This window comes from Pseudonaja textilis, chromosome Z, assembly GCF_049901715.1.
Source record: "Pseudonaja textilis isolate UNSWEBS1 chromosome Z, rPseTex1.2, whole genome shotgun sequence".
Classification (NCBI taxonomy): domain Eukaryota; kingdom Metazoa; phylum Chordata; class Lepidosauria; order Squamata; family Elapidae; genus Pseudonaja; species Pseudonaja textilis.
This window is the reverse complement of record NC_142008.1, coordinates 94,301,185-94,324,830: the sequence shown is the minus strand read 5'-3', so window position 1 is coordinate 94,324,830 and position 23,646 is coordinate 94,301,185. Positions and strand designations below refer to the sequence as shown.

At 38.1% G+C, this 23,646-nt stretch overlaps 2 protein-coding genes across 4 annotated transcripts in view; one reads left to right on the top strand and one right to left on the bottom strand.

The window, feature by feature from the left end:
* The first annotated feature begins 108 nt into the window (after window positions 1–108).
* Window positions 109–14,070, top strand: PSMC5 (proteasome 26S subunit, ATPase 5). Of its 2 annotated transcripts, none has more exons than XM_026720509.2 (12): window positions 109–155; window positions 1,082–1,153; window positions 1,787–1,856; window positions 2,859–2,956; window positions 4,078–4,134; window positions 4,255–4,485; window positions 9,459–9,585; window positions 10,351–10,541; window positions 11,035–11,133; window positions 11,268–11,378; window positions 11,896–11,982; window positions 13,187–14,070. In XM_026720509.2, the coding sequence occupies exons 1-12, from the start codon at window positions 132–134 to the stop codon at window positions 13,238–13,240; spliced, it is 1,221 nt and encodes a 406-aa protein (XP_026576294.1). In that variant the 5' UTR covers window positions 109–131; the 3' UTR covers window positions 13,241–14,070. The 2 variants fall into 2 exon arrangements, with proteins under 2 accessions (XP_026576294.1, XP_026576296.1); XM_026720511.2 differs by lacking the exon at window positions 109–155 and adding an exon at window positions 384–715.
* An 871-nt stretch (window positions 14,071–14,941) lies between these two features.
* SMARCD2 (SWI/SNF related BAF chromatin remodeling complex subunit D2) overlaps window positions 14,942–23,646 on the bottom strand; it is a 61,647-nt gene continuing 52,942 nt past the window's right edge. For both annotated transcript variants that reach the window (XM_026720508.2, XM_087916483.1), the window contains exons 10-13: window positions 18,464–18,599; window positions 16,956–17,078; window positions 16,251–16,352; window positions 14,942–15,853 (exon numbers count right to left, since the gene is read on the bottom strand). In XM_026720508.2, coding sequence (XP_026576293.1) covers window positions 15,800–15,853; window positions 16,251–16,352; window positions 16,956–17,078; window positions 18,464–18,599 — 415 coding nt within the window. In that variant the 3' untranslated portion in view covers window positions 14,942–15,799. The remainder of the gene's footprint in view (window positions 15,854–16,250; window positions 16,353–16,955; window positions 17,079–18,463; window positions 18,600–23,646) is intronic.

Below are 23,646 nucleotides of genomic sequence, written 5' to 3'. Positions count from 1 at the left end.
TTCCACGGGTGAAGCACCGGCGTCCCTGTTTGTTAAGGGCAAGAACCAAGAAAAAGGAAGCGCATCGCGCTATTTTTTTCTTCGCTTGGCGCACGCGCATTTCTGACCAGAGTTAATACTAGCGAAAGAAAATGGCGGTCGAGGGATCTGAGCAGGTAAGTGACCTTGTGGATTGCTGAGTCACGTAAGCAACTGCTGCCACTTTATAAAAGAAAAAAAAAGTGGTAGGGAAAGCAAAGAGTTAGCAACGGCTATTTTTTGTTCTGCTAGTGGGACAGAGATCGAAGAGATGTGATTTCGAAAATAAATGGTTTCTCATTGTATCCGGGCAGAGCAATAGGAAGAGGTGCGGCCTGTCTGAGGAGGGTGTTCCGGTGTAGAAATTTTTTTTTTTCTGGTGACGTTACAAGGAGGGCAGTAATTACAGGGAGGGGGAGGGGAGGGGTGGGGGAGGGGAGGGGGAATATGTCTCGTGTATGTTTACCTGCGACCATCCGGTCTATCTCGAAAGCCGCATCAGAAGTTGAGGATATTGTCAGCCTGAAGTGGGGGAGAAGGAATAATTCTCTGGAAATGGGATTTAGGAGTTTTAGGAGATGTCTTGAACTTTGCTTTTTGCCATAAATCTCCTTCTCCCCACTGTAAAATTATATTTTTGGCATCGGAGGGTGCGAGGTCCCTTGGGAATTACAGAAAGAATGAATTTTCACACCAGGTCTGCCTTATGTATTTACATGATGCATTTTTGTGCTAACATCATGTAAATGTTTGTAATAACAGACAGTCAGACAGACAAGTGAATTGATAGGTAGATAGAATGGATATGTTGCAAGGAAAGTGCCTTGAATGTTCATATTGTTGCTAATTCAGGTTATTATTTCAGAGGACTTTTCTGTGGAAGTGGAGATGTGAAACAGAAAGACTGTTTTAGACTTTTAATTATTTTTTAAAGAAAGAAATCTTAGTGACTAAAGGAAGTATGAAATGGCAGTTACCAGGTGCCAGGAAATACTTGTGCTCTGATTGAAAAGCTACACTTAAAAGGGAGTTTGTCTTACCCTGTTCTCCTTTTCCTTGACAGATGGACCTGGATGAGGGCAAGGGTGGGACAGGGCTGCGCCAGTATTACCTATCCAAGATTGAGGAACTGCAGGTAAGAGTTAACTGATTTCCTGAAAGATTAAAAGTCATGTTCTTTTCTTTACACTTTTTCTTCTGATGGGTAGATTAACTTTTCAAACGTTTGTAATGTAGTTGATTTGAAGTGTGATTCCTGGATAACTTTCAACTGTATCTTCATTATGGATGATAATGTGTAGCATAATGTAGCATTTGCATTAATGCTTCAAAAAGAAAACACCTATAATCCTGTTCTGGCACTCATAATTGTGAATAAAGACATGTATGTAGGAAAAATAGGGTTTTGACATATGTCTACTCTGTTTGATATGAATCTTTAAGGCATGGTGCATATGGTCCTAAAAATGAAATATGCTGGGGAATGAACCCTCCTTAGTAGTAGTAGTATGAGAGTTAAAAGACTTGGTTATTAGTATTTTATCCAATTTATACCAGGCTAGAGTAGAAATAGTACAGCTGCCTTTGTCTGTCTTAATTGATATCTTGAAGTGGTACAAATGCTTTGCAAAGCTTTTTGCTCCAGATTACATAATGCGAATAGCGGGCATATATGCTTTTTATTTTATTATTGTGACCTCTAAGCAATGGTAATTGATTTTCTGCCTGGGTTTTTATGGAGTATTTGCCTTTTTCCTTTTCCTTGAAGTTGATAGTCAATGATAAGAGTCAGAATCTCCGACGACTGCAGGCTCAGAGGAACGAACTTAATGCCAAAGGTAAGTTAGAAATAGTGCTTTTTTGGATTGCTTTTGTGACCAAGAAATGAAGAGCAGAATAGCCAAAGCTGTATAAATATTTTGAGAGTTGAATATGGTATTTTAAATAAGAATGATGTAAGACTTTAAATAAGAATGAGGTAAGACATTCTTAAATAAGAATGATGTAAGATCAGGGTTGTCAAACTCATTTTCATTGAGGGCTGCATCAGAGTTGTGTTTGACCTTGGGGGTCTGGGATGGGTGTGGCCAACTCAACATCATTTGTATTGGGGGTGCCTCTGTGGCTTGAGTATTCTGCCAGAAAAAACAAGCTCCTGAACTCTGTTTCCAGCTCTGATGGTTTCATGCAACCCTTTGCCAGCAAAAACCAGAGTTTGGGAAAGGTGCATGCAGCCCTTGCAAGCTCCATTTCTGGCTGTGACAGCCTCCTGCAACCTTCTGCCAGCGAAAATGGATCTTGCAAGGGTCGCAAACGACCCTCCTGAGTTCCGTTTAGCTGGTAGAGGTGCTGTGGGTCAGTCCATCACTTTTTCCAGGGCAGCCTGGTGGGTCAGATCTATACCTTATATCTCTTTTTATATTATATCTCCTAAATAGCTAAAACCAAATTTATGCTATAGAGCACAATGGAATTGGTCTGCATATGTAATTATACTTTTAGTATTAAATATTAGCAGAACCACTCTATAAACCCCTTGGCTTATTTGTTAAATAAGTTTTAATTAAAGATACCTTTGTAGTCCTCAAATGTTTGTACATATGATGTTTATGTATTAACTTACGTATTTTATAAGCTTATAGAAATGTAGGGCAAGGCAATGATAGACGGAGATAATATCTTAGGAAATTATTTACTAGGAGTGTTCAAGACATCTGAATGCCAATTTGAATACCAAGCCAGCTGTCTTTACATTATGTTTAAGTTTTACTCTTCTGCCATCCATTCAATCACCCTATATTGATGTACTATTTATTATTTAAATACTTTACATATTCTAGTACGCCTGCTTCGTGAGGAATTGCAGCTTCTGCAGGAACAGGGTTCCTATGTGGGTGAAGTGGTGAGGGCTATGGACAAAAAGAAGGTGCTAGTCAAGGTATGGTTTTTCTTGCACACATCTATCTCTATTTCAGGTATTTGTTCCCTCAGTTGGAAATAGACTAAAATAGGAGCAGGGTCTTGAGAATAAGAGTTTTTAGTATTTTTTTATCTTTATGTAAATGAATAGGGTATGTATAGGGTTAAGATGTATAGGGTTAAAACACTTCTGAAAGCTTCACTAAGTTAAGATTATTAAGATAAAATTGCTGTGGGGGGAAGGGAGAAGAGAAGAGTTGCATGTATACCACAGGTAGTCCTTGACTTGTAATGAATCATTTAATGACAGTTTGAAGTCACAACAGGACTGAAAAAATTACCCATGACTGGTCCTTGTATATGACTGTCACAATATACCCATAATCAAACTAAGTGTTTGGCAGCCAATATGTATTTACGATTTTGCAACATCCCAGGCTCATGTTACCATCAGTTGCAATCTTCCCAGCAGCTTTCAACAAGCAAAGTCAGTGGGGGAAGCCAGATTTGCTTCATAACATGGCAAAAAAGATTGTACAATTGGATGTGACTACCTTGCTTAGCAACAGAAATTCTGGTCCCAGTTGTGGTCCTAAGTTTAGATTTCTTGTATATAGAGCAGTAATAAACACTGTGTGCATCTTTGTAATTCTTAGATCTTTGAGACAAATTGGTAGCAACTATGTTGTATTTGCAATGTTGGGATAAAATTGACAGTGACTAACTGAAATTTATTTAGGGTTATCATAGCAGCTGTGATGTTTAAATTAAAGATTACCTAATTAAAAATTAAGCCTCTTAATGTAGTTTGCCACAGTATTTCAGGACAAGAGCAGCAAAATTTATGTATTAGATCCTGCCCTTTTTTCAAAAGTAACTTAAGGCAGCAAATATACATAATATGGTTTAATAGTGAATGTTGAATGAATCCAGTTTTGACATGCATTGCAAAATTAACTCTCCTAAAATAATGGAGGGTTTTCTTTATAGCTGTTTCATTTGCTTTTGCAAAAGAAGCCATGAACCAGCCATTATTGTACAGCTATACATAACAGCATTGCTTATTCACTTTAGCTTGTTGGCTGTTACAATACAAGAAATATTTTTCCAGTAGAGTTAATTAGCTATTTTGTATTTCAGGTTCATCCAGAAGGCAAGTTTGTGGTTGATGTGGATAAAAACATAGACATCAATGATGTGAGTAAGCTGTTGGCAATAAGGTCTTTCCTAATCTAGATTTGTAGTTCTCCCCAATGGTTCATCAGAAACTAGGCCTGCTTCCATTACTTACAATTTATTTTCCTCTTTACTGTCCAGGTGACACCAAACTGTCGTGTTGCTCTGAGGAACGATAGCTACACGTTGCATAAGATACTACCAAACAAAGTGGATCCTCTGGTTTCATTAATGATGGTGGAGAAAGTACCAGATTCTACCTATGAGATGATTGGTGGTCTTGACAAGCAAATAAAAGAGATTAAGGAAGTGATTGAGCTTCCAGTTAAACATCCAGAGCTTTTTGAAGCTTTGGGCATTGCTCAACCAAAGGCAAGTGAAAAGTGTTTCAAAGGGGCACATAAACCTTGACAAATTGAAAGGATATTAGATTGCTTTTGAAAAACTTCAATAAGATGGGAATGTGAGAGGTTAAGAGGAGGTATTGCATGTTTTGTTTCAACTTCAATCATTGGTATATACAAGTACAGGTGAAACTCAAAAAATTAGGATATCGTGCAAAACTTCATTTATTTCAGTAATGCAACTTAAAAGGCGAAACTAATATATGAGATAGACTCATTACATGCAAAACAAGATAGTTCAAGCCGTGATTTGTCATAATTGTGATGATTATGGCTTATAGCTCATGAAAACCCCAAATCTACAATCTCAGAAAATTAGAATATTACATGCAATCAATAAAACAAGGATTGTACATAGAACAATATCGGACCTCTAAAAACTATAAGCATGCATATGTACTCAGTACTTGGTTTGGGCCCCTTTAGCAGCAATTACTGCCTCAGTGCCGTGTGGCATGAAAGCTATCAGCCTGTGGCACTGCTGAGGTGTTAAGGAAGACCAGGATGCTTCAATAGCGGCCTTCAGCTCTTCTGCATTGTTTGGTCTCATGTCATCTTTCTCTTAGCAATGCCCCATAGATTCTCTATGGGGTTCAGGTCAGGTGAGTTTGCTGGCCAATCAAGCACAGTAATCCCATGGTCATGGACCCAGGTTTGATGCTTTTGGCAGTGTGGGCACGTGCCAAGTCCTGCTGAAGTCAGCATCCCCATAAAGCTCGTCTGAGGAAGGAAGCATGAAGTGCTCCAAAATCTGGTAGACAGTTGCGTTGACCCGGGACTTAATGAAGCACAGTGGACCAACACCAGCAGATGACATGGCTCCCCAAATCAACACAGACTCTGGAAGCTTCACACTGGATTTCAAGCACCTTGCAGTGTGTGCCTCTCCATTCTTCCTTCAGTCTCTGGGTCCTTGGTTTTCAAATGAGATGCAAAAATTGCTCTCATCAGAAAAGAGGACTTTGGACCACTGAGCAACAGATCAGTTCTGTTTTTCTTTAGCCCAGGTAAGATGCTTCTGATGTTTGTTGTTCAGGAGTGGCTTGACAAGAGAAATATGACATTTGAAGCCCATGTCCAGGATTCGTCTTGTGTGTGGTGGCTCTTGATGCACTGACTCCAGCCTCAGTCCACTCCTTGTGAAAGTCACCAACACTTTTGAATGGCCTTTTCCTGACAATCCTCTCCAGGCTGCGATCATCCCTGCTGCTTGTGCACCTTTTTCTTCCACACTTTTCCCTTCCACATAACTTTCTATTAATGTGCATTGATACAGCACTTTGGGAACATCCAACTTCTTTTGCAATTACTCTTTGAGGCTTTACCTCCTTATGGAGGGTGTCAGTGATGGTTTTCTGCACAACTGTCAGGTCAGCAGTCTTTCCCATGATTGTGATTCCTACTGAACCAGACTGAGATACCATTTAAAGGCTCAGGAACCCTTTGCAGGTGTTATGGCTTAATTAGCTGATTAGAGTGGGACACTGAGCCTAGAATATTGAACCTTTTCACAATATTCTAATTTTCTGAGATTGTGGATTTGGGGTTTTCATGAGCTGTAAGCCATAATCATCTCAATTAGGACACACCATGGCTTGAACTATCTTGCTTTGCATGTAATGAGTCTATCTCATATATTAGTTTCACCTTTTAAGTTGCATTACTGAAATGAACTTTTGCACGATATTCTAATTTTTCAAGTTTAACCTGTAGTTCTCAAGTTATAGAGTTACGAATGTAGTTGAGTCTGCTTATTCCATTAGTACCCCAAAGATTTGTGGGAGTGAATATCGTACCTTGAGCGGGATCACTCCCTCCTTTCACCCACACATTCGCTAATCAAATGTGAGTCTCATTAAGTGCACAAGAGATATTTCAGGGCGGGGAAGGCCATGGGGAGCCTACTGATAGAACAGGCCACCTGCCTAAGACCACCCAAGGCCTCCCCAACCCATTGAAATACCTCAGTTTCTTCCCCCCAAATCTGCCATGCTGGGTCACTTATGTTGTGAAGATCTAGCAAGCAGTCTCCTAGCTTAGTGCGCACCTCTGCAGTTCTATTTGGGCCTCGCCCAGCAAGTTGCTGGCTGAAATGGAGCTTCTGAGGACTGAATTCGGCCCTCCGATGCTATGTTTGGACCTCTGGGGCTCCCTGACTCGTTGCAGGCCGAAATGGAATTTCTGGGGGCCGGATCCAACCCTTGGAAGCTCCATTTTGGCTTCAAGTGGGCTGGGGGAGGCCCATGGAGGTCAAATAAAGCATCAGGGGGATTCACCCCTCAGAAGCTCCATTTCAACCTACAATGGGCTGGGGAAGGCCAGTGGAGTGCGGAATGGAGCATTAGAGGGCCAGATCCACCCCTCAGAAGCTCCATTTCGGCTGACAGTGTGCAGGATGAATGTTGCAGAGCAGTGGTTCATAAGGCCAAACAACTGCCGTGGTGCTGAAAAATTTGTAGTTTTGGGCCTTGTGCTAGAGAGTGCTTATTGCATAACTCGAATATTCGCTAAGGGGACGCTTATAACCTGGGGATTACTTGTACATTCCAAAAATTTCAGTACTGAGATCTGGGAAATAATGTGCTTGAGATGTTAGAGCATTATTGTGGTTCTGTGTATATAATGAGCTAGGTGGGTTACCTCCATATGCAATGTACTCTGAAAAGCAATAGGTAGGCGCTATGATAATTCATGATTCAGTGGGTGTTGAAGCAAGCTAATTTGAAAGTTTCTCTTGATTTATAGTTTAGGATATGCTTACAAGATTTAGACATCCCTTTCCATCATAAACTAATTTGTTAAATTGATTTCATACAGAGCATTGTTTTTCCATTCCCTGTCCATAATAACCTTGTGAAATAAAATAGGCAGAGAGAATAATTAGTTGAAAATCATGTAATCTGTTTCCATTGGTAAGTTGGAGCTTCTACTTGAATCTTTCCAGTTATAAATTTCTGATTTAATTACTTGAGAAAGGGATATGAATAGCTGAGGCCTTGGACATGATTCCTCTTGGACATTTGTGTGACTCCTCTTGGCCTTTTGTTCTTGGTATTCTCTATGTTTTATAGAGAAATTGAGAGAGCTGAAAAGGGTCAAGAGACATCTACAATGCCATTGTAGGAAGATGAAAAATGAATCCAATTAAGAGCCACTATTGAGGCCTACACTGTAGAGTTAAAGTAAGAGTGGGGAAATGACAGTATTTCTCCACTCTTACTGTATCCATAGAGTGCTTCCTGTTTAGGGTTTCCTAGATCCTCTTGGGTAAGGGAGCTTTTAAAGTTTGTCTTCAGGCTATACTTAAGAATGTTCAGTGCATCCGATAGATAAAATCTATCTGGATTTATTCTCAGTTGGAGACAAAGCATGGTGCATGTCCTTTGGAAATGCCTGAGGAATGAATTTACCCAGTTATCTGGGAACACATTGATCCTCTTGGACCCTCAGAACTGTAAGTGTTGGCCCCCTATGAATTAGATCCATGTCCCTCCTGGTTGATTAAGGCTACCTGGGAGATGACATGTGGGTGGGCCCTAGTGATGTTTAATTCATCCTTGAGGGAGGGGATATTGCCGATGCTACTTAAAATCATGCTAGTGCACCTTCTCTTGATTGTGGCCACTTTTCTGGATACTTTTGTCGTCTCCCAACTTTCCTTTTTAAAAAAGGTGATCCTGATACAGCTTTAGAGGATCCTGAATGATATAGATTGTTTGCACCACTTTTAGTCATGTTTCAAGTTCAGAAAAGGGACAGAAAGGACATTGGTCATACTTTTGGATGATCTCTAGCAGGAACGGGATGGAAGTAGCTAATTCATCTGAATTCTTCACTTCTCAATAGCCTTTGATATCACCACCCATGGTTTTCTTTCAGGTCAGCTTTGGAGGTGGGGAGGGGGGCACAATTTTATACTACTTCATATTCTCCCTCCAAGGCTAATTCCAGTTGGTACTGATAGGTCCAGCCTGCTGTTCCTGCTTAGTGGGGTACTGCAGGGCTTGGTGTCCTTTCTACTCTTTTTAACATTTTTAACATGGAGCAATTATCCTTCACCATGAACTGACGTATCCAATTTGCAGATTCAGACTGAGGTATCTTGCTTAATTCACCTAGGGTATATCTCTGTTCTGGGTAAATTAAGTGATATTGTGGATGCCCTTTTGTGCTGCCTGCTGTTGTCTGGATGGGAAACACAGGGCTTCAATTGAACCCTGGTAAGATGAACTGGCTTTGAGTAGGTGGTTCCTGTGTATCTAGGGAGTTTACAACATGGGTCTTGGGTAAGTTTGTCCTGTCCCAGATAGACAAGGTGTGTAATCTGGTGTCCTAGATCATAATGAAATAGGTGGCAGTTATGATTAGGCGGGCCTTTAGATTGACAGTCTAGGAAGACAAGACTTCTCTGCTGTTGCCCCGTCCTGTGGACAGAGGTAACATGCATCTGCACTTTAGTAGCCTTCCAGAAGAACATCAAAACCTGACAACTGGCTCACAAATCTGAGAGCAACATAGAATCCTGGGAGTGGTTGATGGCTTCAGGACAGTCCCATCTTTTTAACATGTTAACTTTTGTTTTTGTCTATGTCTCTTTTCTATGACTATGTGGCTTTCATTTATAAACTACCCTTAGATAGATAGTGTATAAATTTGATAAATATTGCAATTGATTATAGGCACTTTGAAAAATGAATTGCTAATTGCTAAATGATACTAAAGCTGATTTTTAATGAAGCACATCATTATTTCTCCAAAGCAATGTTTAAACTCCTAGCCATCTTTCCATGCCTATGTGCGCTTATGTTTGCTTTGTTTCATTGAATAAGAATGGAAGTTGCCTAAAGGGTGGGGTGCAGCATACTGCATAAAGTCCCTGCATCATTCTTTGAACTTGGAACTCTCGTATACCCCCCATTAATCTTAAGTTCTCTTATACAGGGTGTGCTATTGTATGGACCCCCTGGTACTGGAAAAACTTTGCTGGCCCGGGCTGTGGCTCATCACACTGACTGTACTTTCATCCGTGTCTCTGGCTCTGAACTTGTGCAAAAATTCATTGGAGAAGGTAACTTTTGGAAAAGGATTTTGTGGTTTCAAATTTTAATTTAATTTATTCAATGTATGCATTGCCCAACTTCCATCACTAAACAAGGTAGTTAAGTGAACTACACACAGTTTTATGACCATTTTGCTGCAGTTGTTAAGTGAATCCAGTTTATTGATTTTACTTGTCCCTGGAAAGTTGCAAATAGTAGTCACATGACCATAGGATACTGCAAATGTAAATAAATGATGGCTGCCAAATATCCAGATTTCAATCACATGAGCCTAGATGTTGAAATGGTTGTAACAGCATATATTGGCCACAAGTCACTTTTTTCAGCACCATCATAACTTTGAATGATTCTAAGTCAAGAACTACTTATAATTGGTCCCTTGAATTGCACCTAGAAGCAGACTGGTAACCAGTGCAACTAGTGGAGCAGAGTTGTCACAGGGATATATTGAAGCATGCATATTACTTTCCAATGCTTCTGAAGTCTAGGCCAGTTGAAGCTTCTGGATGGTGTTCAAGAATAGCTCTGTGCATTGCAGTATTTAAGGAGTCTTTTCCAGGAGATGCACTTCAGCAATATAGTAATCATGTGAAATCCAGAGTTAAAAAAAGATGCCTTAGAAAGGAATTCAGGGATAGAAAATGAATTAAAATTAGAACTGCAGCAAAATATTTAAAAGAATCCATGTTAGTGGAGGGATTAATGGAATTTGCTCTTCCAACCAGGGGCATACTGTGGTCATTTCAGGGGCTATGTTTGATTTATGATGACAGGTGCACGAATGGTACGGGAGCTGTTTGTTATGGCACGGGAGCATGCTCCTTCCATCATCTTCATGGATGAGATAGACTCCATTGGTTCTTCTCGCTTGGAAGGTGGATCTGGTGGGGACAGTGAAGTTCAGCGTACAATGTTGGAATTGCTCAACCAGCTTGATGGTTTTGAAGCTACTAAGAACATCAAGGTATGTTGAGAGAGGTGTAACATCATAAGTATGTTCACCGATTCTGCTGTAGTAGAATTTTTAAAATCTTGGTTATATGACAAAGCCATTGGGACCTCAGGCATACAGTTCAGACTTTTGGAAGATTTTACAAATTATGACAAGCCAAAATGAAAGTAATGTTTTTTTTAGTCTATGAAGGATTCAGGGGGCTAAGTCTTTTTTTATTATGTTTTGCTTTTCTTGACAGTTTTATTTTTTTTCCTTAGTGGCAGAAACATTTTTAGTCTTATATAGTTGCATATATGACTATAAAGTTATGCCACCGGTAAAAATAAAGAAGGGATGAATAAAAAGAATTTGGGTAGAGGAGGTTAGTTATATAAGAGAGATTTGTAATAGATATCTCAAAAAACACGCTTTTTAGGCTTGGGAATGGGATAGGATAAATATAAACATACCTGAATACATTAACTAGAATATTGACTGCAGTTCAATAACTATTTTTTTACAGGTAATTATGGCGACCAATCGCATAGACATCTTGGATTCAGCACTGCTTCGTCCTGGCCGCATTGATAGAAAAATTGAATTCCCACCTCCAAATGAAGAGGTAACACTGGGGCAGCTTTTCGTATACTTATAATAGACTTTCTCCAATAAGGAGATGCTGAAGAGAGAATGTCCATCAACTGTACCGTATTGCACTTTCTATACTGTTTTGGCTCTCCTTTTTGATTCCAATAGGCTCGTCTAGACATCCTGAAGATTCACTCTCGTAAGATGAATCTGACAAGAGGAATCAATCTACGGAAGATTGCAGAACTAATGCCAGGTGCTTCTGGGGCTGAGGTCAAGGTAATGGAGAAATTCTGATTTAAAGGGATGTCAGATCAGCTGCTGTACCTTTTAAAGTGTATGGTTTTTTTTTAAAAAAGTCATTGAGTATTAGAAATATACGAGGATATAGTTTTTCAACTTAGTTTTGCACTTATGAATAGAAGGGATATTGGCAAATATTTTCCTGATATTTTTATGCTCTTCAAATGTTATTTTGCCATTCTGCCGTGCTAAACTGTTTTTCAACACTGAAGAGACCATTATTTGCATGGTTCTTTTTTATGATAGGTGAAAATGAACGTTGGTGTTAAAGCATATAATTGCTAAATGTTTCAAAAGAAGTACTTCCAAGAATTAGTGCTTGAATTAAAATTAGCACTTTATGCTTATATATGATTAAAAAATCTCCACTCTCAGCATTAGGAACAATTGTATTGTTTTTAGATAAGGCAAAAGATGGTCTGGCTGAGCTCTATGTTCACTTGATATTTGAATGGAACAAGACATAGGTATATTGTACAAACTTGTGTTGCAGGGTGTATGTACAGAGGCTGGAATGTATGCATTGAGAGAGAGGAGAGTACACGTAACTCAAGAAGACTTTGAAATGGCTGTAGCAAAGGTACTGTTGATGATTGATATGAGACAAGAGAAATACCCAAATATACAGCTGACTTCCCTAACAAGTTTTCTTATATATTGAATGTAATGCTTTTAATTTTGATTCAGAATTTCCACTGGGCATGCCAATTGTGATAGAAGTATCCCTGAACTTACGATGACAGTTAGGATTGGAAGTTCTGACAATAAGTGATAAGGTCATAAAACACAGTTGCATCACTTAATGATGGCAATCTCTGCAGTTCTGGCTGCCATTGTTTACTGAATCCTATAGTAGTCATTAGGCAAGGCAACTATGGGAAACCAGCAGACAATTGTAATTCCTAGACTGGCAGGCACAAAAGAAGGTGGAAGAGAGTACAAGAGGCACACACAGGGAAAGTTAATGATGGTGAGTTTTGGGTGGGTCAGGGAAGTGCACAAAAAGCATGAGATAGGTCAGGGAGATTGCAAGGGGATATATTTGCCTTCAAGAAATACAGATCAAGGACGATTTGCACAAGCAACATGGTTCAGGTGCAGGAGGGGATGTGAGAGGCACAGGTCACTGATTGTGCAAATGGCCAACACAAGCATAGAAGGGCTATGGAGAATGAACGGGTAAGAGATACTTACCAAGCAACTTTTGATCTTCTCTGCTGGCTTCTCCATAAATTTCTGTGGAAGCCAGCATGGTATGTTGCAAATTATGAACATACAATCAGTTTTAAGTGTGAATTAGTTGGCAACTGCCCAGATCAGTCACAAGATCACAGGGGTGCTGGGAAAGCTGGAACTAACAAGTCATAACCACATTTGTTCAGTGCCATCGTAACTTTGAATGCTGAATAATTAATTAGGATGACTATTAAAATTGTAACTGGGTACAACTTGTGGTTAAGAAACCAGAACTGCTTTTTCCAGAGAAGCTGTAGCATGTAATAGTGGAGTTCCCAAAAGTTGAATTATTTGAAGTCTGATATTTAACTGGATAGGTGAGACTTATATCAAAAACTCCTGCATTTTTATTAAAATAGGATAATGAAGGTAACTTGAAGGTAAAATTTTATCATGGAATTAAGAAGTTGAGGGGTTTTTTGGTCAGGAAGAGATAATAACATGTATGGATTTAAATAGCCAACCTAGTGGTAGAAGAAAGCTTTTAAGAAGCTGAAATTTATATTTTACTTTATGCTTTGTTTCTAATGCTGCTTTTCCCTTGGCAGGTTATGCAAAAAGACAGTGAGAAGAACATGTCTATCAAGAAGCTCTGGAAGTAGTAAAAAGTTGCTGCTGTTTCATCAAATTATTTCCCATTATGTCATTTACTTGTTTTTCATGTAATAACATAAATGATCATAAGGGGAGGAGGGGAAAAGGATGGTTTTTTTAAAGAATTTGATCAGTTTTCAGCAATGAAATTAATTACATGTTTTCTGTTAACATTTTAGGAGATGAGGTCTTCCTAAAAGCCTGGTTAAGTCTGTAGTGACATGTCTTTGAAACAGCATTTTCAGTTCTGTTTTCAAGATTTTGTACTTCTAATTTGTATTAGACATGTGTGCAACTTGATCGAGAACTGAATATTCTGTATCACTCTGCTATTTCATGCTACTTCATGACAATTCTGAAAGCAATTCTTCCAAACCAGACTAATGTAGAAAACAAGAAGTCTGTTCCTGGGTTGAAAAATTTTGTGCATCCCTAATATCTTTGTACCTATCAAATGGTGGTAAATATATTGAAATTGTCATAATAATTTTAAAGTAAGGGGGAGAAAAACTGCTTAGGGAGAATGTCTTGGGGGAAAAATTACAATTGGTGATAATAAAAAACTCATTCAAATCTTGTTAAAGGCCCCTCATTAGCTTATTTTGGTATCTTCAAAGCAAGAACTGGAATTGCATCTGTGAATAGAAACATTTAACTAAATAGGTTCCTTTGCTTTATGAAGTGAAAATTGCACCATAACAAAAATTTAACTAAAATACTGCTGTGAATTTTTGGAAGTAATTCTGCTAATTAAACATTGTAATTTTGAGATAGAGAACCTGCTTTCCCCATCCTGTTCCCACTCCCCCTCCAATAAACAAAGCAGTTGCAACTATCAGTATTTATTGGGCTGTTTTTGTTAAGATACAAGTTTTTGTATGCAGTAAATCAGTAAATCAATTGTTGGGAGCTTAAGAACTAAGTTAGTGGACTCATATCAAAATCTAAGCTTTCAGAGAAGAGACTTCTTAAGGTATCTTGAACTTTGTGGTCAAAATAGTAATAATAAAAGTTTCATGTTTGTACCATTGTACAAATGCGGGTGAGATTCTAATGTGTTACTGAACCACTTTGGAACTGATCTTTTTAACAAGTTCAAAGTAGCCTTACTACATTCAGAATCAACTGGATATGTGTTGCAATCAGGCACAAAACTAGATGACTTCATGTACTCAATACAGTTGGAAGTTTCTGAAGATGGTGTTTGATTTCATTGTATGAGGTGCAATGAGAAGATAAAGTTTCCTTTTGAACATTCTGCATATGAAAAATAATTTTGCAGTCAACATCAGGAGACCCCCCAACTCCTAGGCCACAGCCCACTACTGGGCTATAAACCATTTGGAAGCGGGCCGTGGAAGTGATGTGTGAGCATGCACGTGCACATCCCCACTTGTACAAGCAACAGGCAAGCATGTGGGCCATTTGTGACAGCACATATGGAGTGCATGTGCGCTCTTGCTAGCCACTTGCATGGAACCATCCCCTCCCCGCTGCCAGTCCACAATGCTGGAAAGGTTGGGGAACTTCAGTCCACATAGGTCACAGTGCTGCTCAAGGGATATGCAGTGTAACCTCATGTCTTAATATATAGTATGCTACTTATCTTTCATTAAAACCGTTTCCATTTACAAACTAGTTAGTGTACCACATGCTTTAATCAATGCCTCCAACATCCTAAGGAACCAAAAAATGATTTTTAATGCCAGTTGTTGCTAAAATGTATTTTTATTTTTAAAAAATTAACATAGAAATTGATAACATACTTGCTTATAGATAAACATTCCATCAGCTTCTACTTAGCCAAACTATATCAAGGGGCAGGCCTAGAAGCAGGGAGATAATCTTTGGAACATTTAAGTGCTGAGGGCCTAAAAGCCTGGAAAATGAAGGCACTTGAAGTTAGAGAGGGTTGAGGAAATCATTACTTATATCCTTTGGCTGGTAGCCCCAGGAGTATTTCCTCCAGCATTGTAACCTTTTTATAAAATATACTCTCCACCGTTCTAAATCGCACACGCACACGCACATATATATTAATAGGAAATGAATGTTATTAACAGCATAGCAACATCTGAGCACCAAAACCCCCTCCCCTTTTGATACTGTGGAATATCAGTTGCATAGGGAGGAATAGAGGCCACCACCAACGTTAAACTTTCTACAGGAAACAAAACTCTACCCCAGCCAAACACAAAAGATATAGTGCAAAGATTAAATGCCAGCAAAACTGGCAGGAATGGACACAAGCTTTGGTTAAAAGTGAGCAGAAGGTTCCTGCATTGCAAGACTGTAAAAGCTCTGCTAAGAGGTAGAAGCAACTCGAAATAAAATTTCCCAGTGCCCCAAAGGCAAAGCACATATGAAGGGCAAATTTTGGGGAGGGAGAAGAGCTTCCTTCTCTGCTGAAGGATGCCTTATATGAGTCTATGGAGAGTACTGAATACATAATAGGCAATGGCAGCAGAATCCTCCCCACCTTCCAAGGGGAAAGGACAAGGACTGTCTGTCTATTGGTCCATTCCAAAGTACCAGGAAGTGTGAAAGAACTGCAAAAGAAGGCAGCACTAAGTAAGGCGAACACCAAGCACTTGTTCCAGTTCTTGTCTGCGCTGCTGAACCTGAAAGACAGAAAACCATTATATAGATGAGAGCCACAAATAGAACAAGCACAGGATACGTATTTGGCTCCTTCCTTACATGCTCTAACTATCATTTTAGGATAAATTATCTCAGTGTCACCAAATATAATATTGGACAGAAAATACAATTGTTTCATCAATAATTGCTGGGAAAAGTTGTTATGTACTTCTACAAAGGAATTCCATGGAGAGAAAAAATAGGGAGGTTGAATGTAAGAAGGAAAGCACCTTATTCAGCTTTGAAGTTTGCACTGAAAGAATGACTGCAGTTTGAAGACTGCACTGCATTAAAAATACGTTCACTCTGTCTTCATGTTGAAGTTAGGAAAAAATCTTAGGTTTTTTTTTTAAGTAACACTGAATTATGTTCTCCTACCTTTGCAAAGATGTGTCGTCCAACAGCTTCTTGCATCCATGGCTGCTGATAGAAATCAGCCCGTCTCTCTTCTTCTGGATTTCCAGCCACATCTGTGATAATCTATGGCAAAATGGAGGTATGGAAGAAGGAATTGTGGAATATTTAATGTTACGTTCCAAAACAGAACTCCACTGAGACTTAGTCATACTGAAATTTAGCTAGTTAATATAAAGAAAGGTAGGCACTGATATACCTAGATTATATTGCACCATATAAATATTTTTATAGCCCAGTAATGTATTAATATTGGATAGTCAGATGCATTTGAAGAATACATAAATATGTTATTTCTATTTTATTTGTTCCTTCCCATTTAAAATGCATCTTTCCTAGTCAATGGAATAAATTATCTACTTTGTATATTTTCCTTTCTTCAAGATATGAAAAAACTCAGGGGAAGGAAGGATTACTTCAACCCTCATATAAGAGTGGGATCAACAAACATGTAAACAAAAAGGGAACTTATTTCTATCCATGTAGCATGCATTTCAAAATGTATGAGTAACTGACAAATAATGTCAGCTGTCAAATAATGGACAGTAAAAGCCAAAATATGGAAGTGTTCTAGCAATTCCATGATTTAATTCAATGTTGCTTACTGGGTATTCACGAATGGAGTTACTTACCCCTGCATAAATCCTTCCTAGTCATCCAAAAACTTACCTTCAAATCCCTCTGTTGAGATCTGATCCACTCCTGAATAAAATCCTGAGGATTATTACTAAAACTCAGCATAAAATCTCGTTGTGTCTTCAATTGATTAATAGATTCGATTGTTTCATGGATCTGTATAAAAATACAAAAAGTGCCTTATGAAAAAGAGCAAAATTAGCTCAATTAACTTAAAATTAATAACTGAAATCTGGAAACATAAAACCAACCCTCTAAAATTATGTGTCAGCGTTCCAAGGCTGACATTATGTTAATAATGTGGGCCCAAGATTTGGAAGGATATCTGTAGTGCCTAGAACAAACAAGTAATGACTATCAATCAATAGTCTTCAAATCCTGCAATGCTATATAGCACCAGCTGTTATTTTAAATCAATGCATTTTATAAAAATTCTGGAGCAGGAAACAAGCAGGAAAAAGGAATGGAGACATAAATACAATACTGAGCAATGTGAATGGAAGATGTGAGAACACTAACTTCCTATTGTCCTTAGACAACATGGTGAGTAGGAAAGATTAAAGAGAAAGAATACAAATTATTTATACTTCTTTTTCTAATTTTGATTTTTTTTCTTTGCTTTCTTTGTACTGTCATAATTTTTAAATGTCCAGTGAGGCACAGAATTTACTCACCCCTTTACTGATGCTTATCTAAGTTTAACTAACTGGAAGATAATAGAAATTGAAGTTTTGAAAATCAACTTAGGAAAGAAAGACACATGGCATGCAATGTAAATCAGGCACTAAATTCTTACACTTCCTTTGTTTGGATTTTTATAATTAAAGATATAAAATATTAAAGAAATAAAAACATTAAAATTAGAATTATTTTACAATAAAATGTGTGTAAAATAATTCTAATTTTAATGTTTTTATTTCTTTTTCTTTCTGCCATTAATTCCAAAAAAGGTTCTAAGTTGCTTAAAACAATGCTGAAGTAAAATAGAATTAAAAGAAATCTGAAAAGCAATAATTGCCTATTTCAAGGAAGAGACTTCTGACATCATTATTCCCCAGAAAACCTCTGGGGATTGATAGTGTAGTAGACGCACTCCCTGAGATAGGTAATTAATACTTTGTGTTTTGGTTACTTGCAAGCTGCTTATAATCTCTTTTGTAACTGAATAGGATTTGAATTGCAGAAATAAAATAAAAAAGTAATATTGCACCATTAAAAATATGTCACAAATTGTGGCAAAGAGACTTCAAAAGTGGGATTGTTTGTTCCCACTTCCCTGTTCTAGTTTAAAATCCTCTATTTATTCATCTGCTGTTCCTGAGACACTTTAGTGGGCAGTTTGTTTTTTTGTCATTCCAAACATAGAGAAAATACCACATATAAGAAAGTTTTCCATGACAAGTATGATTTTATGAACGTTGTTGGAGTAACTAGATCTTCTTAAAGGAGTTGTGTGCAAATATACTATCATACACACTACATTAATCCCCAAGCTAGGAAAGGTTAGTCTTTTTCCTACCACACAGTTGATAATGTGCTACCTTGATATCCAGGGAAGCAATTTCTTGTTGGTTAGTGGTGGAGGCCAAGAAGTTGCTCATTTGGGCTTTCAAGGGGTCATCTACTTCCACATCAATGTCATAACAGGCTGTTTTCTTTTGATCATTAGGGTCCACACTAGACAAGTCAAGACAGGAAGGTTTGTTAAGAGGCGAGAAGTATCTTTCTTGAAGTTATGCCTTCAACATCACGTCATACAGATTAGTATAAGGATTAGTTTCTCTCTTTCACTACCTCAGTAGCCTTCTATAGAGGTGATGCAAATCTGAAATGTAAGTGTTCCTTACACCAAATAGGATGTGCAAATTGGAGCAGCTCCAGGAATTGTAATATTTGGATATGCATCACAAAATATTTTGTTTAAAATATGTAAATGCTGCCTTTCCTGCTCTCCTGTGGTGGAACCCCTGTCTGAAGGAGAGGAGGCCCTGATAGGATATTTAAAAGACATTCCAGCTTAGAGTCCATTTGGAAGAAGAAATGTTTGAAGTCAAATCCACCAGGGTAAAGCAATAGACACAATTTACATAGACTTCTGCAAAGCTTTTGATTCAATGGCAAACTATTGTTAAAACTAAACTCTTATGGCATTTCTGGATCCCTTCATAAGTGGATTATGCATTCCTGTCAAGCAGGCAACAAATAGTAAAAATAGGGAGTGCTATAACAAACCCTGCTCCAGTTAACAGTGGTGTCTCCCAAAGCACTGTTCTAGGACCCACACTCTTTATACTCTATATAAATGACCTTTGCGATCACCTTATAAGCACCTTATAACACCACCGACAATGCAACTGTTCTTCAAAGTGACCTTGATTATGTGTCTAAATGGTCAAACAATTGGCAACTCCAAATCTTGACCAACAAATTCTGTGTCCTACACATTGGTAAAAAAAATCAGTATACCAAATACAAGCTAGGCGGATATAACTTTGTTGATGACCCTCACTCTGTCAAGGACCTCGGAGTACTCATTTCTAAAGATCTAAGCACCAGAGCTCACTGTAACAGCACTGCCAAAAAGGCATTAAGAGTTGTAAATCTAATCTTACGAACTTTCTTCTCTGGAAATATTGAATTGCTAACTAGGGCATGCAAAACCTTTGCTAGACCAATACTCAAATACAGCTCATCTGTCTGGAATCTGACTGTATATCAGACATTAATACAATTGAGTGAGTCCAGAAGTATTTCACAAGAAGAGTACTACACTGCTCTGCTCGCAACAAAATACCCTGTATCACCAGACTTGAAATTTTGGGCTTGGACAATCTTGAACTACGCAACCTGCAGTTGGACTTAAGCGTAGTACACAAAATTATCCGCTACAATGTCTTACCAGTCAATGACTACTTCAGCTACAATCGCTACAACACAAGAGCACACAACAGATACAAACTCAAAGTTAACTGCTCCAAACTTGATTGCAGAAAGGACAACTTCAGCAAGAGTGGTCAATGCCTGGAATGCACTACCTGACTCTGTTGTTACATCCGCAAACCCCCACTCCTTTAACCTCAAACTATCCACTATTGTACCTCACCTCATTCCTAAGAGGTCTGTAAGGGGCGTGGATAAGTGCACCATTGTGCCTTCCGTCCCTGTCTTATTGTCCCCATTTATTCATACCTACTTCCTGTATTCTTACTCATGTTTCTACTTGTACCTATTATCTTGTAAGTGATTGACAAATCAAATAAATAACATAAAATAAATATATCTGTTAGGAATAACATAGGTTACCTAACATAGTTTGGGTAAAATAATATATATAAACTATGATAGTAAGTTTAAGTGTGTGTCACTTTAAACTGCAAAGCATGTAATTTTGGGTGCGGTGTAAAACCGCCATATGAGGGAGCAAGAGAACCTGATTGATTGCTGACGATTCCTGACGATTCCTGGTTTGATGAATTGATGGTTTGTTAACTGCATGTTTCCCTACTGCTGAGTTGCTGAGTTGCTGAAGGAAGAGAGGAGTTTTGACTTCTTCATATCTCTAGTGCGAGGAGATATATTACTGGCCTGATATTTGTAAGTTTACTGACCTCTCTTTTTCGACACTGGAATTTGCAACTGAATAATCCCTGGATGGACTGAATTAGTGAATGATATATGGACTGTTTGACTATGCTATAACTCTTACTGGAATAAATTATTTAACTAGCACAGTGTATCTGTTTTACTGAGTGTAAGCTACAAAAAATGTTTATCTCACATATTTTGCCTGCCTGCCTGACTGCCATGCAGATTCTACTAGGGTGTATCCCTAACACTGGTTATGGGCCCAGCTGCACAGTCAGACTAACCAGGATATAACAGGCTTATATAAAATGAGAGTTAGTGTAGTTACACAATACTGTAAACAGACAGCTGTGTTTTATTAATTATAGTTTAAATATCCAGAGAAAGATGGCACAAGTCAATTTACCAAGTTTGTCTCTAATATCCAAACTGGATGGAACAAACTATGTTTCATGGTCTATGAAATGCAGCCTACTTCTACATAGAGAAGGTTTGTGGAGTATAATTCAAAACCCACCAGAGGTAGATGCTTGGGATCCGGAGGATGAAGATGATGCCCAGAAAATACAAGAATATAAACTGAAGAATGAGCAAGCTCTCTGTATAATAGGACTGACACTCTGTGACCAGCAGCTTGTCCATATTCGTGGAGAAGAAACAGCTGCTAAGTGTTGGGAGAATTTAAGGAAGATTTATGTTCGAGACAGTGTAGGAGCACATATAAATCTTACACGGAAGCTGTTCAGAACACATCTTCAAAAGAATGGAGACATGTTGACTCATATAAACACTATGAAGAGGATTTTTCAGGAACTGCATGAAAAAGAACTTATCTTCACTGAACTACATCAGGTTTATATAATTTTGTTTTCATTAGACGAGAGCTATGACGACTATGTAACTTCACTGGAAGTACTGCCAAAAGATAACCTCACATTAACTGACATTACTGGCAGATTAATTGAAGAAGCCAGGAGAAGGCTTGAAAGGGATCAACTGAGAAGGGAACAACCACAAGAAGAGAAATTATCTTCGTCAGCCTACACAATTAGAAAATGCTTTAACTGTGGAAGAAAAGGACATTTGGCTAGATTCTGCAAGAAAGAAAAACGCCACAATGTCAGCCAGAATGCAAAAAGGCATCAAAAGGATAAAAAATGCTTAGAGTTAGCCATGTGTAGTAACGAAACTGTGAACAATAATAATTTTTGGGTTGTAGATAGTGGAGCATCGCACTGCATAATGAAAGATAAGAAAAGATTTATTAAGATGTCCATGAGTTCACAGCAGATATCGTTAGCTAATGGCTGGAAAATTAAAGCAAAAGCTGAAGGTACTGCACATTGTTCTTGCATAAAAGAAAATGTAAAAATGTTATATGTACCACAACTTAAGTTTAATTTGCTTTCGGTTAGAGTTTTGATTAAACTAGGTTATGTAGTTACCTTTAGGGGAGAAAACTGCATAATAGAAAAGGAAGGTAAAAAAGTGACTGCAACTTTAAAAGGTGAATTGTATGTGTTAAAAGATAATCAGTTAGAGGTGGCTAACACAGTGTATAATAACGTTAAACCTCATGATGAATGCATACATTTGTTACACAGATGTTTAGGGCATATAAATTTTAAAATGCTCAAGCAAACGGTTGAACTGTCTAAAGGTATAAAACTGAAGCCTTGCAGTAGTATTTGCACTGCAATGCTTGCAGTCAAGAAAAAGCAAGGTAATACCAGCAAATAGAATTAATGGATTTAAAACTAAAGAGCCTCTAGAGGTCGTATTTGCTGATATTATAGGTCCTAAAACCAAGTGTGGAGGTGCTCGTTATATATTAAGTATAATGGATCATTATTCTAGATATGGTTTCTGTTATTTAATGAAGAGTAAAACGGAAACATATCAGAATTTCTTTAATTGGTTGAAATTTGCAGAAAGAAAAACTAAAAGGAAACTAGTAACTCTTGTAACTGATAATGGTACGGAATTTGTAAATAATAAATTCCAAAATAGACTCAAGATGGCAGGTGTAGAACATAAAAAGTCTGCACCATATAGGCCACAACATAATTCCTTTATAGAAAGACGAGGCCAAACAATACAGGCAATGGCTCGTACTATGTTGTCAGATTCAGGATTACCTGAAAATTTGTGGGAAGAAGCAACAATGTGTGGTAATCATATATTGAATAATGTTGTTAACTCAACAACAGGTGAATTACCATTCACACAGTGGCATGGTAGAAAACCTGACCTAAGCTACATGCACACATTTGGAGCACCAGCATGGGTGCATATTCCTACACAACTGAAACATAAGGGGCAGCATAGGGCTAAAAGGTTATTTTTTGTAGGTTATGAATCTAATCACAAATCATACAGGTTCTGGGAAGAAGGTACAACTAGAGTTTACTGTAGTGCTAGTGCACAATTCCTTGAACATGTAGGATGGGAAAAACTGGAGCAAGATTCGAATAAGGATGTAATTATAGAAACTTACAAAAAACCAAACCACCATGTCAGTAATAAGAAGAGTCCAATTAAAGAGGAAGTACAAGAAGAGCAAACAGGACCAGAACAGGAAGAAATAAGTGAACAGGAAGAAATAGATAACGAGGAACAGGTAGTACATGAAAGTCCACCTGTAAGCCCTGTAATACCTAGACGTTCAACACGTGAAACCAGACCACCTGATAGGTACCAAGCAAGTGTAGTTTGCCAAGTTAGTAAAGTTCCAACTACTGTGGAAGAACTTAAAATGTATCCTGCAAAGGATCAAGAGAATTGGCATAGAGCAATGGAAAAAGAACTAAATTCATTAAAACAGATGGAAGTCCATGAGAATGTTAAATTACCTCCAGGTGAAAAGTCCATTGGCTGCAAATGGATATTTAAATTAAAAACAGGTAAAAATGGGACTGTTACCCATAAGGCTAGGTTGGTAGCTCAAGGATTTAATCAAACTGCATGTGATTATGATGAAGTATTTGCACCGAGTCTAAAAGCAACAACCTTGAGAGCAGCTTTAGTGTGGGCAGCTAAGAAAAACTATATCATAAATCACTTAGATGTAGAAACTGCCTATCTGCATGCACCATTGTAGCACACTATATACCTAAAGAAACCTGTAGGTATTAAGGAT

Coding starts and splice junctions, on each gene's coding strand:
- PSMC5 (XM_026720509.2), top strand. CDS start 132: ATGGCGGTCGAGGGATCTGAGCAG. Junction 1,857..2,858: donor GAACGAACTTAATGCCAAAG/GTAAGTTAGAAA, acceptor TACATATTCTAG/TACGCCTGCTTCGTGAGGAA. Junction 2,957..4,077: donor AAAAGAAGGTGCTAGTCAAG/GTATGGTTTTTC, acceptor TTTGTATTTCAG/GTTCATCCAGAAGGCAAGTT.